The sequence below is a fragment of the Mesoplodon densirostris genome, chromosome 4 (genome assembly GCF_025265405.1).
Source record: "Mesoplodon densirostris isolate mMesDen1 chromosome 4, mMesDen1 primary haplotype, whole genome shotgun sequence".
In the NCBI taxonomy this organism is placed as follows: Eukaryota; Metazoa; Chordata; class Mammalia; order Artiodactyla; family Ziphiidae; genus Mesoplodon; species Mesoplodon densirostris.
Genome location: NC_082664.1, coordinates 29,872,983 through 29,889,656, shown reverse-complemented (window position 1 = coordinate 29,889,656; position 16,674 = coordinate 29,872,983). Strand labels below are relative to the sequence as shown.

Here is a 16,674-nt window from a genome sequence, read left to right as displayed (position 1 = left end):
CGCCTGCCGATGCAGGGGACATGGGCTCGTGCCCCGGTCCAGGAGGATCCCACATGCCGCGGAGCAGCTGGGCCCATGAGCCATGGCCGCTGAGCCTGCGCGTCCAGAGCCTGTGCTCCGCAAGGGGAGAGGCCACAACAGTGAGAGGCCCGCATACCGCAAAAAGTAATAATAATAATAATAATGATGCCGTAATGCATGTAAAACACTTTGCATACTGCCAAGAACTAATAAACAGTACATGGTAGCTATTATTATTAGATCAGCTTTTATCTAGTAGATTGAGTAGAAAGTTCCTGATTTAATTTTCTTAAATTCTCATTCATTATGATTTTTAATTTAGTTAATTATATTCGTTACAACTAAGTACTTTAAGTTGTAAACATAAATAAGTGGTTTTTTAAAAACTTTTATTAGAGCATGGTGTTTTTTGAAAATCTGATTAAATATCTACACTTTTTCCTTAGAAGTATGCACATATATATTGAGTTTTGTTTCTAGGGGTTCAGGGCCATCCCAGGGCCCCAGGTTAAGATCCCCTGGTATAGTCCGATTCTCTACTAGGGTAGAAGTGGTGAATTTGACCTAGAGCCTTCAGGGCGAGGTAGTATAGAGTAGTGGTTTTTGAACTTAGACTTCATGGGTTTTGAATCCTGGCTCCAATAGCTTTGTGACCTGAGGCAAGTGATTTATAATCTTCCTATACATTTGTTTTTTTTATTTGTAAAATGAGGAGGATAATAATACCTGTTTCATAGGGTTGATTTGGAAATTAAATGACATGATGCATATAAAGTGTTCTGCTTGTCACAGAGTGCCAAATAAATGTTAATTTTTTAAAAAGGAAAAGGAATAAATAAGTCCTGGATTTGTAATGTACAGCATGGTGACTACTATAGTTAGTAATACTGTATTGCATATTTGAAAGTTGCTAAGAGAATAGATCTTAAAAGTTCTTATCACAAGAAAAAAATTTTTGTAGCCATGTATGGTGATAGATGTTAACTGGACTTATTGTGGCAATCATTTCACAATTTACACAAATATTGAATTATTATGCTAGACACCAGAAACTAATATAATGTTATATGGCAGTTATACTTCAATTAAAAAAAAAGAAAAAGAAAAGGGACTCAAAGTTGAAGTAAAATCTCATCAGAATTGTTCATGTGCAGCTGTGGAGCTTTTAAAAAATACATATGTAATGCCCTTTCTCCATTCTTTCCAGGGGACCCTCTCCCAAACCCTGATATTCTAAATCAGTACATCTGGGTTATGGCCTAGTTGTCTGTATTTTTTTATAGTTACACAGATGATTCTCATGTGCAACCAGGATTGAAAACTGTTACTCCAAAGCTATTCCAAGAATGGGTTCTCTTTCATGTTTTTTTTTTTTTTTTTTTTTTTTTTTTTTTTTTTTTTTTTCGGTATGCGGGCCTCTCACTGTTGTGGCCTCCCCCGTTGCGGAGCACAGGCTCCGGACGCGCAGGCTCCGGACGCGCAGGCTCAGCGGCCATGGCTCACGGGCCCAGCCGCTCCGCGGCATATGGGATCCTCCCAGACCGGGGCACGAACCCGTATCCCCTGCATCGGCAGGCGGACTCTCAACCACTTGCGCCACCAGGGAGGCCCCTCTTTCATGTTTTGTAAGTTCACTTTCAGAAATGAAAAGAAACTTAAAATTCTAAAGTTTTCTGAAATGTTTACAATAAAATGAAATTTCAAGTAATGATCATTCCAATCTTCTCTCATTCAGATTGAAGATTTTCTCATTTTTGGTTCTTCTTTGAATCTTCTCCTCTGCCAGAGAATGTTACTTCCTGATTATTGTTTCAAACAGTTCAGTTGGAGGCTTTCACCAGTACTGAATTTCAAGTAATTTCTTTCACAACTATACCAATCTTTTATGCATACAACTGTAATAGTGGTCAGACCTAATTCTTCCAAGACCTTCTTTAAAACCAGCTTTTAAAGATGAGCAGTATTATTTTGTAAGGGTTCTATTTGTAGGCCATATCTGAACCTGGAGAAATCTAGGTCTTTGAAATTATAATTTGCTAGTATTTTCAAACAACCTGAAGGCTGTGTGAAAAACTCCTTTTCTTATAAGAAAGAAGAGTAGGGTCTCTTCATACTTTGCGTATATCTGAATGGATATATTCTTATTTTCTGACAGCCTATTACTAGCTCTCCACCCAAATGGATGGCTGAAATAGAACGTGACGATATCGACATGTTGAAAGGTAAGCAGTGCTGGTAACCTTTAACCTTTAACCTGACATTTATGCTCCTCGACAAACCACCTTTCCAATTCTTCTCTCATTATTCCCTTACAAGTATTCTTGGCTTCAAATTGCCTATTTAACCATCCTTATTCATGGTTCTTCATGTCTAAATGCCCTTCTCTACTTTTCCATGTGTAGAAATCCTGCCAATTCAAGACTCAGTAATAATGATTTCTTCTGCTGCTAAATTCCTTTAATATTAACTTTATTTTGTATGATGCTTAGAGTTAACTAAAAGCTCTCACGTAAATTTTCTTATTTAATTCTCATATAGGTCCTGTGAGTTAGGTATGATATCTAAGTTTCAGAGGTTAACTTAACCAAGGTTTATTAGAAAGAGTTAAAATTTAAACCCTGATCTTTTTTTGTGTGTGGTATGCGGGCCTCTCACTGTTGTGGCCTCTCCCGTTGCGGAGCACAGGCTCCGGACGTGCAGGCTCAGCGGCCATGGCTCACGGGCCCAGCCACTCCGCGGCATGTGGGATCCTCCCGGACCGGGACACGAACCCGCGTCCCCTGCATTAGCAGGCGGACTCTCAACCACTGCGCCACCAGGGAAGACCCAAACCCTGATCTTTTTAAGACTAGTCTCTTACCGCTATAACACAAGTGCTTTATTTAGGATTTACTGCCATATATTGCTGCCAGGACTATTAACTGACAGCCCCTTAGTGGGTTAAGAGCTGTCTTTTAGTTCTTTCTATCTCATCAATTTCTCTCATAAAGAATACTGTAAGTAGTGAATATTGTCTGATAAATGACTTGGAACTCAACCACAAAGTAGAAATTTAAATTAAAAAACATTAATTTTCCTTGATTTTGCTCTACTTTATTTAATTTCTTTATCATCCTTCTGGTGATAAGATTCATGATGGTTGTGAAGTAATAGACTGAAGTTAAGGTAAAAAATCTGGGATTCTTAAGCTATTTAAGCAGCTGAACAGATCAAGAAAGTCTACTTATGCCAGATATAGATAATGAGTGTGGCATGATAAGTTGCAGAAAATAACACCTCTATTTGATTTCAGAAGTAATTCATTCTTCTGCATGAAATGCTTAAAAGCAGATCCCCTCCTCCAGCCAAGGGAAAATTAAGTCTCAAGGGCATCTTGGGTTCATTGTTCTAATGTTCCAAACAGACATTTATATAATATCCCATCAGCATGTATTTTCTAAGGAAACTTTAAAGTTTTAGTAAGGGATCAGAGCATGAGGTTTCATGCAAATTGACCTATGTCTAAAACTTAAAAGGAATTGGGTGCTATTTAAATGAAAATCTCGGAAAGTAAGTTTTTATTTTAAGTATACTGTCTTCTTATCTGGTAAACGTAAAAATTTTTATAGGAATTTGATTTGAAGGTAAAGTTTAGATTAATATTTAGTCTTTGTTTTCTAAACTTAGGGAAATAGGGAAGAGTAAGTGTTTTATTGCTGTTTTATTAATTGGAATAATGAGGACTTGTAAATGACAGTGAGACAGAGATCTGTCTATAGGCTTTCTCAATTCTGTGTCGGATCACAAGTTTCATATTTTAATGGTGTATTCATTTTGTGTGATAGGCAAAATGAATGTAATAAAAGAATCCTCAGGATAAAACACATAATTTGCTATTGTGTCTATGATGACTCTCTTCTCATTAAGTGGGTAAGCTCATCTGAGGCATTTTGCAGTGGTGGAAAATTCACTGGTATGCCTCTGTGTGTGTGTGTGTGTGTGTGTGTGTGTGTGTGTGTAGGGGGAATGATTGGATGAGAAGAGATATGAATCCATTTTCTATTTTTCTATAGGAATTAAACTTGAAAACTTTTATAACAAGGATTTGCAACCTGAATGAGTTGTTACTAGAAAGCAGTGGAAAGAAATGGTAATGAAATAAATGATTCTGTTTCAGAACTGGGGAGCCTCACCACAGCTAATTTGATGGAGAAGGTACGAGGCCTTCAGAACCTGGCCTATCAATTGGGGCTGGATGAGTGTGAGTACCCAGGTCACATTTATTCAGGGTTGCATGTTGTATATTTCATGATGAGTTCTTTCATAATTCAGAAAGTATCTTTATTAGGTGTTTTAAAGGTAAGAAGCCATTGTAATCTAAAGTATGCCACTTATGATAGAGTGTGCTGGAATAATTACTGAGTTTACTAGGTTACAAGTTGTTTTTTGCCGTACAGTGAACGTGTATTGGAAACTCTTAGAGTTTTAAGTGATAGAATGTCAAATCAAACTAGCTTAAGCAAAAGAAGGATTTTATTCACATAAATCAAAATTCTAAGAGTAGAAATAGCTTTGAGCATCTCTAGAGCCATGACTCATTATTTTTTTTTTTTTTTTTTTTTTTTTTGCGGTACGCTGGCCTCTCCCTGTTGTGGCCTCTCCCGTTGCGGAGCACAGGCTCCGGACGCGCAGGCCCAGCGGCCATGGCTCACGGGCCCAGCCACTCCGCGGCATATGGGATCCTCCCGGACCGGGGCACGAACCCGTATCCCCTGCATCGGCAGGCGGACTCTCAACCACTGCGCCACCAGGGAGGCCCCCATGACTCATTATTTATTTACTTTTTATTGAAGTATAGTTTTTTAAAAATATTATTTGTTTATTTGGCTGCGCCAGGTCTTAGTTGTGGCACGCGGGTTCTTCGCTGTGGCATGCGGGATCTTTAGTTGCGGCATGCGAACTCTTAGTTGTGGCATTTGGGATCTAGTTCCCTGACAGGGATCGAACCCGGGTCCCCTGCATTGAGAGTGGGGAGTCTTAGCCACTGGACCACCAGGGAAGTCCCTGAAGTATAGTTGATTTACAATGTTGTAGTAATTTCTACTGTACAGCAAAGTGACTCAGTTATACATGTATATACATTCCTTTTTATGTTCTTTTCCATTATGGTTTATCTCAGGAGATTTGTTATAGCTTCCTGTGCTATACAGTAGGACCTTGTTTATCCATTCTAAATGTAATAGTTTGCGTCTACTAATCCCGAACTCCCAGTCCATCCCTCCCCAGATCCATGACTCTTAATGATGTCTTTGGAATGTGCTCTTGTTCTTACTTTTTGAGTTTTGCATCTCAAAGCTCTGTGTCACTCATGAGTTATTATTCTTCTTTGATCTAGCACTGGGGAAGGTGGCCAGTAGGAACTCCAGTTCATATGTCTTTAAATCTTGTAATCCCAAAGGAAAGAACATCTTTTCTGAACATTCCAGAAGAAAGGTCCTGGGGAGGACTCTGACTGTTCCATCTTGGCTCACATATCTATCCTGGAACCAGTCCTTTGGCCAAGTAGCATAGAGCACCAAGATGGGCCAGGCCTGGGGCCTGGCTGCAGAGGCAGGTTGGAATGGTTAGTCTGACTCAAATCATGTGGAATGCAATAGGGGAGGATTGCTTCCCCAAAGGAAGGGTTATGTAATGGACCAAGAACATAATCTGCTAGCATGAGTAATGCTTTTAAAGTTCTCATCTATTCCTGTCTGCTGTCCGTTATTTTAGTTTAAAATTATTTCTTTAGAAACTATATCTGTTTCCATACTGTACTCATTATAAAACTGGAAAAGGAATTGTAGAAAATTTTCACTTTGTAATTGAAAGAAATACTCAGCATAATTAGAGTGGTTAGAACTTTGTTCTCATTGGATAGGTACCTCCAGAGACCTTCATAAATGCACAATTTTGAGAGGCTACTATAGCTTATAACTTTCTTCAAAACTGCAAGTTTTGTACTGATTAGCACAATCCCAACAATAGTTTCACAAATTGTTTCTCTTGTTTATAGAGCATATAGTGGATTTGTCCACATCATTGATTTTACTACCAAATTCAACATTTCACTTTAAAATTTAATTTAAAACTTCTAATTTTTGACTAATAGATAACACTTCCTTAGTCCTCTTTATATTTTCTTTATTTCCATTACTGTCATTAGCAGTTGACATTCTTTTACCAAGAAAACATTTTTTAATCACTTCATGAATCAAGGAGCAGAGAACAAAAAACTGCTTTGAGGTATGGTTGCTAGGTGGTCTGCTAGGTTCACTCGTCGTTACCTAACTCCTCTGTGTACTAGTCATTTATTTCTCGTGATTAACGTTTATGTCTTGGCAAAATTACTGATTACCATGTATGTCATGGACCTCAAGGGTTTATAATGAAAACCCTGTGATTATTAAATTCATGAATGCGAGGCTTGTACAGTATAGAACTTGATTCTGTTTCTAGCTCTGGATAATACATGCTGTAATGATCACAGTGATCAATCCTTTATCTCTCTGTGTCAATTTTTCTTATGAAATAAAGCTTTATGCTCCTTATATCAAGAAGATGCTATATTACCAAATGTGTTTATCAACAGTGTTGTCTCTAGTTTGTTGTAGATAAAATTACTATATTTCCTCTGATTAGTTTTTCTTTTTCTATTTTCCTACTGAGAAAGATAATGAAGTATTTTTTCCCCACTTTTTATTATGGAAAATTTTAAACATATACCAAAGGAGAGAGAGTAGAATATTGACCTCATATACTTATGACTTGGCTTCAATAGTTAGCATATGGCCAATCTGTTTCACTTATACCAACCTACATAATTACTTAAAAGCAAATCTCAGGCATCATATCGTCTCACTACCAAATAACTTCATATGTGAGTCCAAAAGACAAGGACTCTCTCTTTCTCTCTTTTTTTTTCTTTTTAATATAACTTCAATTCCATTATTGTGCCTAAAAATTTTAATATACTTGCTTAATATCATCAGATAGCCAATCACGATTCAGATTTCCCTGGTTGACTCATAATTGTCTTTATATAGTTGATTGGTTTGAATCAGAATTTAAATAAGATACTGTATTTGATATGTTTCTTAAGTCTTTTTTAATCTGTCAGAGTTCCACCTCCCGTTTATTTTCCTTTGCCATTTATTATTATTCGTTATTTGTTCTGTAGAATTTTCCGCATTCTGGATTTTTTTGCTTACATCCCTGTGGTAGTGCTTAATATGTCCATCTATCCCTTTTTATTTCCCAGTAACTAGATCTAGAAGCTCACACAGATACAGGATTGATTTTTACTTTTATTTTCAATTTGGCAAGAGTATTTCATAAATGGTGTTGTATACATCCTATAGAAGGGTACATCGTGTCTGCTTGTCTCTCTTTGTGATGTTAAGATTAATTCATTGATAAAGGTATTGCTAGCCTCATCTATTATTCATTGTAAAATTCTTCATCAGCCTTACAGCCAGAGTTTTAGCAGCCTTTGAAAACTGCCTAGATTCACTATTTTATTATAGGTTGCGAAATGGTAATACACTAATTCTGTCATTCCTTCTTATTAGCTAGAATTTTTCTGTAAAGAACTTTATCTTATCGACTATGTATTATTTATTACCTTGAAAGTTGTTCTTACTGGATGAATGATTCTTTCTCTTTATCAGTTTTTAGAATAATGAGTCAGTTCTCTGAGCATCAATAAATCTGTGTTAATGTCTTTCCACAGAATCAAAAACTTGGTGTGGTTTGTTTCAGTTTTTAATCCACACAGTTAAAATCATTATTACTGTTAAGTATTTATATTTCTGAAACTTAAGGCTTTGGAGGTAGGGGTTTGAAGTCACCTAGCTTAGTCACCTTAAGCATGGAACCAAAATTCTGCCAGATGAGTTCCATGAGCACAGCTGAGAGTTTTCAAAATTATTTTCTAGTTCAAAATTCAACCTTCTTTCAACTTCTGTAGCAGTGCTTTGCTACTGATTGTTATTTTCCGCAATCATAACAATTAGCTGACATACAGAAAATAGTTTTTAAATTTAGAATTGGAAAGAATCACTTTGATACGGAGTGGACTTCTTGGATACAAACTCTCTTTGTTTTATTGTGTATAGTGTATTTGCATAAAAACAAGATTTTTTTTTGTCCTTACAGATTATTCATCTACTCTAGGGGTTGACATTTACTTGACACCCTAATCTGGTGTTTCGATGTCTCTCTCAATCCTCTTTCCTGCATTAATTGAGAGGATGACATGGATGAAAAATAAGCAATAGGAACTGATGAGTCCCCAAGGACCAGTGATCCTGTTTTCATGCAAATATCTGCACTGATAAAGATGATGGAAAGAAAAAAATGCAAAAAATATTTGTCCTCAAAACAAGATTGTTTGTCACTTCCCTGGAGCATTGTTAAATGTTAGTATAGAGGTAATGTGAACCTTCTACGGCTGATAGTAACTAGATTGTGTCTTTTGGAAGATGAACCCTGCCCTTTGATTTGGTACATTTTTATGTCTCAGACAACTCTTTTGGTGTGCAGATTTTGGAATGCAATAATGTTTTGTGTAGGTATTTATAGCTTTTCATGATTGGGGCCCTCTGACTTGATTTGGGCAGTTAATTTATGTAAAATTCCCATGAAAAATATAGAAATATAAAAAAACTGCCTTACCATATAAAGAATTCCATTTCTGTTACTTCTATCTGAGTTCAGTGTCCTTCCTGTTTACTGAAACTATTGTAGTCACCTTCTAACCGCCCTCCCTGCCTTTCAACTACCTCATTTCAGTCCATCTTTTTTACCACTAACAGGTTAATTTTCCAAAGTACCATTTGCTTCTGTTTGTCCTTTGCTCGTAAGTCATTAGTAGTACTTCATTACCCATATGATAAAATTCAGATTCCTTAGCATGGCATTCAGAATCCTCTTCACTCTGGGCCGAGCCTAATGTCTAGCCTTCTTACTTCTCCTCTACCAAAACACCATGCATTGTCCTCATTTGAAATATTCTTCCCAGAACACTCCCCCATCTTCTTAATTCTATTCATGCTATTCCTTTTTCTCAGAAAACCCTCCCTGACCTATTTCTAATATTAGGAGTTTTATTTGTCCTTCATTATTCAGCCATAATCTACCTCTTTTATCAGCCTTTCCTTTTTATACCTGATCTGGAAAGTGAAATCTCTTTCTTGGCCTCCCAGATTGCTCCTAGAGCAGTTCATTTGTTTCATTTTATCATTCTGGGAGATTTTTGGTACGTGTCTTATCTCTTGGATTAATTGTAACTCTTGAAGGTAAGAATCATATTTTGGGGCTGTCTCTGTAGCCCACAGAGTACCTGGCATATGGTAAACGTGCAATGTATATTTGCTGATTGAATGCACGATCAACTGCTTGATGCCTTTAGATGAAATGACAGATTTTTTAAAAATTTATTTTATTATGTATATTTATTTTTATTTTTGGCTGCATTGGGTCTTCATTGCTGTACGCGGGTTTTTTCTAGTTGCTGCGAGCAGGGGCTACTCTTCGTTGCGGTGCGCGGGCTTCTCATTGCAGTGGCTTCTCTTGTTGCGGAGCAGGGGCTCTAGGCGCGCGGGCTTCAGTAGCTGTGGAGCTTGCACTCAGTAGTTGTGGCACATGGGCTTAGTTGCTCCACGGCATGTGAGATCTTCCCGGACCAGGGATCAAACCTGTGTCCCCTGCATTGGCAGGCGGATTCTTAACCACTGGGCCACCAGGGAAGTCCCGAAATGACAGATTTTTAAAATGAAATCCGCTGACTTAAAACTGAAAAAGTGGAAGCTTCTAGAAATTGTTCTTTTTCTGGATAGTCTGTGTTTTAGTGAGGAGAAGTAACATTTGAAGTTCTCATAATGTCTGGAATTTTTCTCTTACGACAGTGGATGATCAACCACCCATAGTAAAGATAGTGTGAAGCTTGTTGGTAATGGTTTGGTTTTATCTTCTACCTGACCCCTACTCCATCGCTATTATGATCTGGGCATGATCCTGATTTAGTCATGTTAAGTTGCAACAGAACGTACCTTGTTTTATTCCTAAGACCCATTGAACCCAGTAAATCCTACTGAATACTGATTCTCAACAGTTTCTGTCTTTTTTTTTTTTTTTTTTTTTTTTTTTTGCGGTATGTGGGCCTCTCACTGTTGTGGCCTCTCCCATTGCGGAGCACAGGCTCCGGACACGCAGGCTCAACAGCCATGGCTCATGGGCCAAGCCGCTCCGCGGCATGTGGGATCTTCCCAGACCGGGGCACGAACCCGTGTCCCCTGCATTGGCAGGCGGACTCTCAACCACTGCGCCACCAGGGAAGCCCTCTGTCCTTTTTTAAAAAAGGTTTCCCCCGTCTTTGAAAGCTACAAACCTTGTAGTAGTTATGCAGATGACCTACTTACTGGCTATATTCAAGATATTTTTAAATAGAATGTGATGATTGGGAAAGCAGAAGACCGTGCCATTTGAAACTAGGGCTAAAGCTTGGAGTTCTTATGCATTTCTTCTTTTTCCTTTTTTTTTATAATAGGTTTACTGATATGTAATTCACATACCCTGCAATTCATTTATTTATAGTGTGCAATTCAGTGATTTTTAGTATATTCAGAGTTGTATCAATTTTAGAACATATTTGTCACCCCTCAAAGAAACTCTCTACCCATTACCAGTCACTCCTCATTTTCCCCCAAACTCCATAGGCCTAGGCCACCACGGATATGCTTTCTGTCTCTATCAATTTCTACTGTGGACATTTCATATAAATGGAATCATATAATATATGGTCTTCTGTGACTGGTTTCTTTCACTTAACATAGTGTTTTCATTGTTCATCTATGTTATAACATGTATCAATACTTCATTTCTTTTTTAGGATTGAATAATATTCTACTGTATAGATATATTTATCTACCAGTTATTCACATTATTTTTATCCACTAGTTGGTGGACATTTGGGTTATTTCCTCTATTCAGCTAGTGTGAATAATGCTGCTATGAACATTCATGTACAGGTATTTATGTGGACATATGTTTTCATTCTCTTTAGCTTATAACTAGGAGTGGAATTTCTGGGTCATATGGTAACTCTACATTTAACCTTTGGAGGAACTGTCAGACTATTTTCAATACTGACTCTGCACCATTTAACATTCCCACCAGCAGTGTATGAAGGTCCCAATTTCTCAACACCTTGCCAATACTTATTATTTGTTTTTTAAAAATTATTACATAATCCATCCTAGTGGATATATTATGAGAAGTGATATCTCATTGTGGTTTGGATTTGCATTTGCCTAATAACTAGTGATATTGAGCATGTTTTCATGTGCTTATTGGCTAGTTGTATATCTTCTTTAGAGAACTGTATTCAGATTGTTTACCCATTTTAAAATTGGATTATTTGTATTTTTATTATTGAGTTGTATGAGTTCTTTATTCTAGAAACAGGTCGCTTATTCGATATATAATTTGCAAAAGGTTTTCTTACATTCTGTGGGTTGTCTTCTTACTTTCTTGATGGTATTCTTTGGGACACAAAAGCTTAATTTTGATGAAGTCCAATTTATCAATTATTTCTTTTGTTGGTTACATTTTGATGTCGTACCTAAGATACTGTTTCCTAATTTAAGGTCCTAAAGATTTATGCCTGTGCTTTCTTCTAAGAGTTTTATTCTTAGCTCTTATGGTTAGGTATTTGATCCATTTTAGGTTAATTTTTTATATATGTTGTGAAGTAGGGATCCCAATTCATTCTTCTGAGTGTGGATATCCAGTTGTTTCAGCACCATTTGTTGAAAAGACTATTCCCTTACCATTGAATTGTCTTGGCATTTTTGTTAAAAATCAATTGACCATAAACATGAGGGTTTATTTCTGGATTCTCAGTTCTATTACATTGACCTATATTTCTATCCTTATGCCAGTCCCTCACTGTCTTGATTACTGTAACTTTGTAATAAGTTTTGAAATTGGGATGTGTGAGTTTTCCAACTTTGTTCTTCTTTTTCAAGATTTGTTTTTGGCTATTCTGGGTCCCATGAATTTCCATAGGAATTTTAACTTGTCAGTTGTTGCAAAGAGGTCAGCTGGGATTTTGGTAAGGATTGCATTGAGTCTGTAGATCAGTTTGGGGAGTATTGCCATCTTAATGAAATTAAGGTGATTCATGAATGTGGTATGTCTTTCTGTTTATTCAGGTCTCCTTTAATTTCTTTGAACAATGTTTTGTAGTTTTCAAAGTATAAGTTTTACACTTAATTTGTTAAAATTTATTCCTAAGTATTTTAATTTTTTGATTCTATTATAAATGGAATTGTTTTCTTTCTTTTTCTTTTTTTTTTTTTTTTTTTTTGGCGGTACACGGGCCTCTCACTGTTGTGGCCTCTCCCGTTGCAGAGCACAGGCTCAGCAGCCATGGCTCACGGGCCAGCTGCTCCGCAGCATGTGGGATCTTCCTGGACCAGGGCACGAACCCGTGTCCGCTGCATCGGCAGGTGGACTCTCAACCACTGCGCCACCAGGGAAGCCCTGGAATTGTTTTCTTAATTTCATTTTCAGTTTGCTCACTGCTACTGTAGAGAAAGACAATTAATTTTTGTATATTGATCTTATATCCTGCAACTTTACTGAACTCATTTATTAGTTCTAATTGTGTTTTAGTAGATTACTTAAGATTTTCTCTATACAGAATTATGTCATATGCAAATAGAGGTATTTTACTTCTTCATTTCCAATCATCCAGCCCTTCCTTCCTTCCTTCCTTCCTCCCTCCCTCCCTTCTTTCTTTCTTTTCTCTTTTCCTTTTCTTTTTTTTTTTTTAATTTAATTTTTGCCTAATTGCCCTGGCTAGAAATTCCAGTACAGTGTTGAATAGAAGTGGCAAGAGTGAAAATTCTTGTCTTCCTCCTGATCTTAGGGAGAAAGCATTAAGTCTGATATTAGGTTTTTTGTACATGCCCTTTGTCAGTTTGAGGATGTTATCCTTTTTTTTTTTTTGGCTGCACTGCGAGGCTTGTGGGATCTTAGTTCCCTGACCAGAGATTGAACCCGTGCCATGGCAGTGAAAACGTGGAGTCCTAACCACTGGACCGCCAAAGAATTCCCTGAGGATGTTATCTTTTATTCTTAGTTTGTTGAGTGTTTTTATCATGAAGAGGTTGAATCCGATGCATTTGTTTTTGATTACACTTCACCATATACCATATAATAAAAATCTCAATTTGATTTATACTCATTTACTTGTACTGGTTTGAAATTACCTTGTATTATAAAGAAAAGATTGGTAAAAAGTTATTAAGTAAATAGGATCACACTGAGTATATTACTGTCTAAAAAAGCTTTGGGCCTCCCTGGTGGCGCAAGTGGTTGAGAGTCCGCCTGCCGATGCAGGGGATACGGGTTCGTGCCCCGGTCTGGGAGGATCCCATATGCCGCGGAGCGGCTGGGCCCGTGAGCCGTGACCGCTGGGCCTGCGCGTCCGGAGCCTGTGCTCCGCAACGGGGGAGGCCACAGCGGTGAGAGGCCCGCATACCGCAAAAAAAAAAAAAAAAAAAAAAAAAGCTTTAAGAAATTTAGCTTATTTTGATATAAGTAGTTGCTTCTGCTAATTTATCATTTAATCCTGTATGTTCATTTAGCTGTTTTGGTAGGACTGTTATTTGGCTAAATTTAATCACTTACTAGTTTTTTTTTTTTTTTTTTTTTTTATTGATTGATTATTTATTTTTGGCTGCATCAGGTCTTAGTTGCAGCACACGGTATCTTTCGTTGCAGCACATGGGCTCTTCGTTGCGGCACGTGGGCTTCTCTCTAGTTGCGGCCTGTGCGCTTCTCTCTAGTTGTGGCTCGCAGGCTCCAGAGAGCACGGGCTCAGTAGTTGTGGCACGCAGGCTTAGTTGCCCTGTGGCATGTGGGATCTTAGTTCCCCAGCCAGGGATCGAACCCGTGTCCCCTGCATTGGAAGACGGATTCTTAAGCACTGGACCACCAGGGAAGTCCCCACTTACTAGTTTTTAAAAAGCAACATTTTATTGTAAAAAAGGTTGAGACTTCCCCATTAAAACCTGATATGTCATCCCGGTAGTCTACACTGATGAAGTTGTCTGCACCAGAAATTATTTGGTACAACTTCCTTCCTTCTTTCCTCCCTTCCTCTTTTCTCTTCTTTTTTTTTTTTTTTGCAGTACATGGGCCTCTCACTGCCGTGGCCTCTCCCGTTGGGGAGCACAGGCTCCGGACGCTCAGGCTCAGCGGCCATGGCTCACGGGCCCAGCCGCTCCGTGGCATGTGGGATCCTCCCGGACCGGGGCACGAACCCGTGTCCCCCGCATCGGCAGGCGGACTCTCAACCACTGCGCCACCAGGGAAGCCCCTCTTTTCTCTTCTTTTCTTTTCTTTCTTTTTTATTTATTTTTTGTCCATGTGGCGGGGCATGCAGGATCCTAGTTCCCCAACCAGGGATGGAACCTGCACTCCCTGCAGTGGAAGTTCAGAGCCCTAGGCACTGGACCACCAGGGAATTCTCTGGTACAACTTTCTTTGGTGGTGGTACCAAAGAAAAACTTCTGCTTCCAAGCTAGGCTGTGGTAAAGTAGACTTCTCCACCCTCTAGGTATGTGGTTTTTGAAAAAGTGACCATTTGTAGTAGTTAGAAATTGTTTCCCATCTAGATAAAATTCTAAAGAACAGTTAGCTCTTTTAATTTCTTATTTTAATCTGTGAAAGAGGGCAGGGAGAGAATAAGTGGGACTCTTACACCCTGGATATTCTTCTTTGTGGCCTGACGTCAGACTTCTTTGACTGGCTTACTTTACAAAGCCTGTACCTCTATAATAGTTAAAAGTTAAATTAACTGTACTTGATTGATTGAGGAGAAAAATGATTTTCAGTAGCCTTTAACCTCTAGATGGCAGTATGAGTCTTACTGTACTTCTGGCTTTTCCTCTACCCATATCTCTTGAACTGGGTTTCTGTTTTAGGTACAAATTCTTATGTCTTTACTGGACTACTTGCCTAACTTTGTTGATACCTTACTTGATTTTTAGCTTTTTATTTTTCCTTTTCATCTCTCCACATTAAAAAAAATTCCCTTCTTAAGCAATGTGTATTTTTGATGCTCTGTTTCCTTCCCTATTGTCAGAAATAACATTTTGCTTTTGATGAAGGAGATGGGTAGAAAAAACCAAAAATGTGGTAGTTTAATTCAATAGCTTCCATACCTGGTTATAAGACCCTCAGAATGGGTTCAGCTCTCGCATCTCAGTTTATCTTGTTCTATCCGTTGACTCTCCTGGTTATCAAGTGGTATCAGACAATGCCTTATTAAATTAAAATTGGAATGTTAGCTAAAATTGATGAAATAAGCTTAGATTTTCAAGAAGAATTTAATTGTTTTAAAATAAAGCTTTCAGGGACTTCCCCGGTTGGTGCAGTGGTGGAGAATCCGCCTGCCAGTGCAGGGGACATGGGTTCGAAGCCTGGTCCGGGAAGATCCCACATGCTGCGGAGCAACTAAGCCCGTGCGCCACAACTACTGAGCCTGAGCTCTGGAGCCCGCAAGCCACAACTACTGAAACCCACGCGCCTAGAGCCCGTGCTCTACAACAAGAGAAGCCACCGCAATGCGAAGCCCGCGCACCGCAGATAAACCACTACTCACCGCAACTAGAGAAAGCCCGCGTGCAGCAACGAAGACCCAGTGCAGCCAAAAATAAATAAATAAATTTATTTTAAAAAATAAAGCTTTCAAATACTTAGCCATTTTGAGTGATGAGATAATAGCAAAAGAAGGAAGTGTTTAATTCAGCAACTGTTTGAGTGCCTATTTCCTACAAGGTTCTGTAGGGGATATGAAGATGAATAAGACATAATTACTGCCCTTGTGCAGATTAAAGTCTAGTAGGAAAGGGAGATAAGACAATTAAGTAAATGATTTTTTTTTTGCTGTACGCGGGCCTCTCACTGCTGTGGCCTCTCCCGTTGCGGAGCACAGGCTTCGGACGCGCAGGCTCAGCGGCCATGGCTCACTGGCCTAGCCACTCCGTGGCATGTGGGATCTTTCCCGACCAGGGTACGAACCCGTGTCCCCTGCATCGGCAAGCAGACTCTCAACCACTGCGCCACCAGGGAAGCCCCAAGTAAATGATTCTTAATGGAAGGTAGAGGAGATAAGCTCCATAGAGTACTAAGAACTGTTGGGATGGGGGAGAAGAGGCAATTACATTAGATTGCTACAGGAATGGCAGATAAGTTTCATTTTGTATGTCAACGTAGATTGATTAGTAAGGATTTCCTAGGGCTGCTGAATTGAGGATTTTGAGGAATCTTGATTCAGATAACTCAATTAGTGTTGTCTGCTGTGGACCAGGGGAAAGGGGTGTGGTAGTATTTGCTATTTCTGGATCATTGAAAATAGACCTTAAGCAACACAGGTTTTTGATGGATGGAAATGGGAAAGGGACCATATTCCAGGTGGAGTGAACATTTGGAGCAAGCAGAGTTTGAAAGAACAGCTACGCTCAAGGAACAGTATGAGTGATTTAATCTGGTCTTTAAGGAGCCCAGTTTATATTAGGGGTCATAAGGAATAAGAGTAGGGAGATGGGGGCTAGACTGAGG

The 16,674-nt window shown here is 38.7% G+C and overlaps 1 protein-coding gene across 6 annotated transcripts in view; it reads left to right on the top strand.

Moving 5' to 3' along the window:
- LIN52 (lin-52 DREAM MuvB core complex component) overlaps positions 1–16,674 on the top strand; it is a 119,181-nt gene that overhangs the window by 8,746 nt on the left and 93,761 nt on the right. For 5 of the 6 annotated variants that reach the window (XR_009531701.1, XR_009531700.1, XM_060095842.1 and 2 more), the window contains exons 4-5: positions 2,177–2,243; positions 4,178–4,261. Coding sequence is in view for 4 of the 6 variants with exons in the window: in XM_060095842.1 (XP_059951825.1) it covers positions 2,177–2,243; positions 4,178–4,261 (151 nt within the window). In the remaining 2 variants the exon portion in view is untranslated. Of the gene's footprint in view, positions 1–2,176; positions 2,244–4,177; positions 4,262–5,458; positions 5,501–16,674 lie in introns of those variants that run through there. The other variant, XM_060095845.1, reaches the window with a different exon arrangement.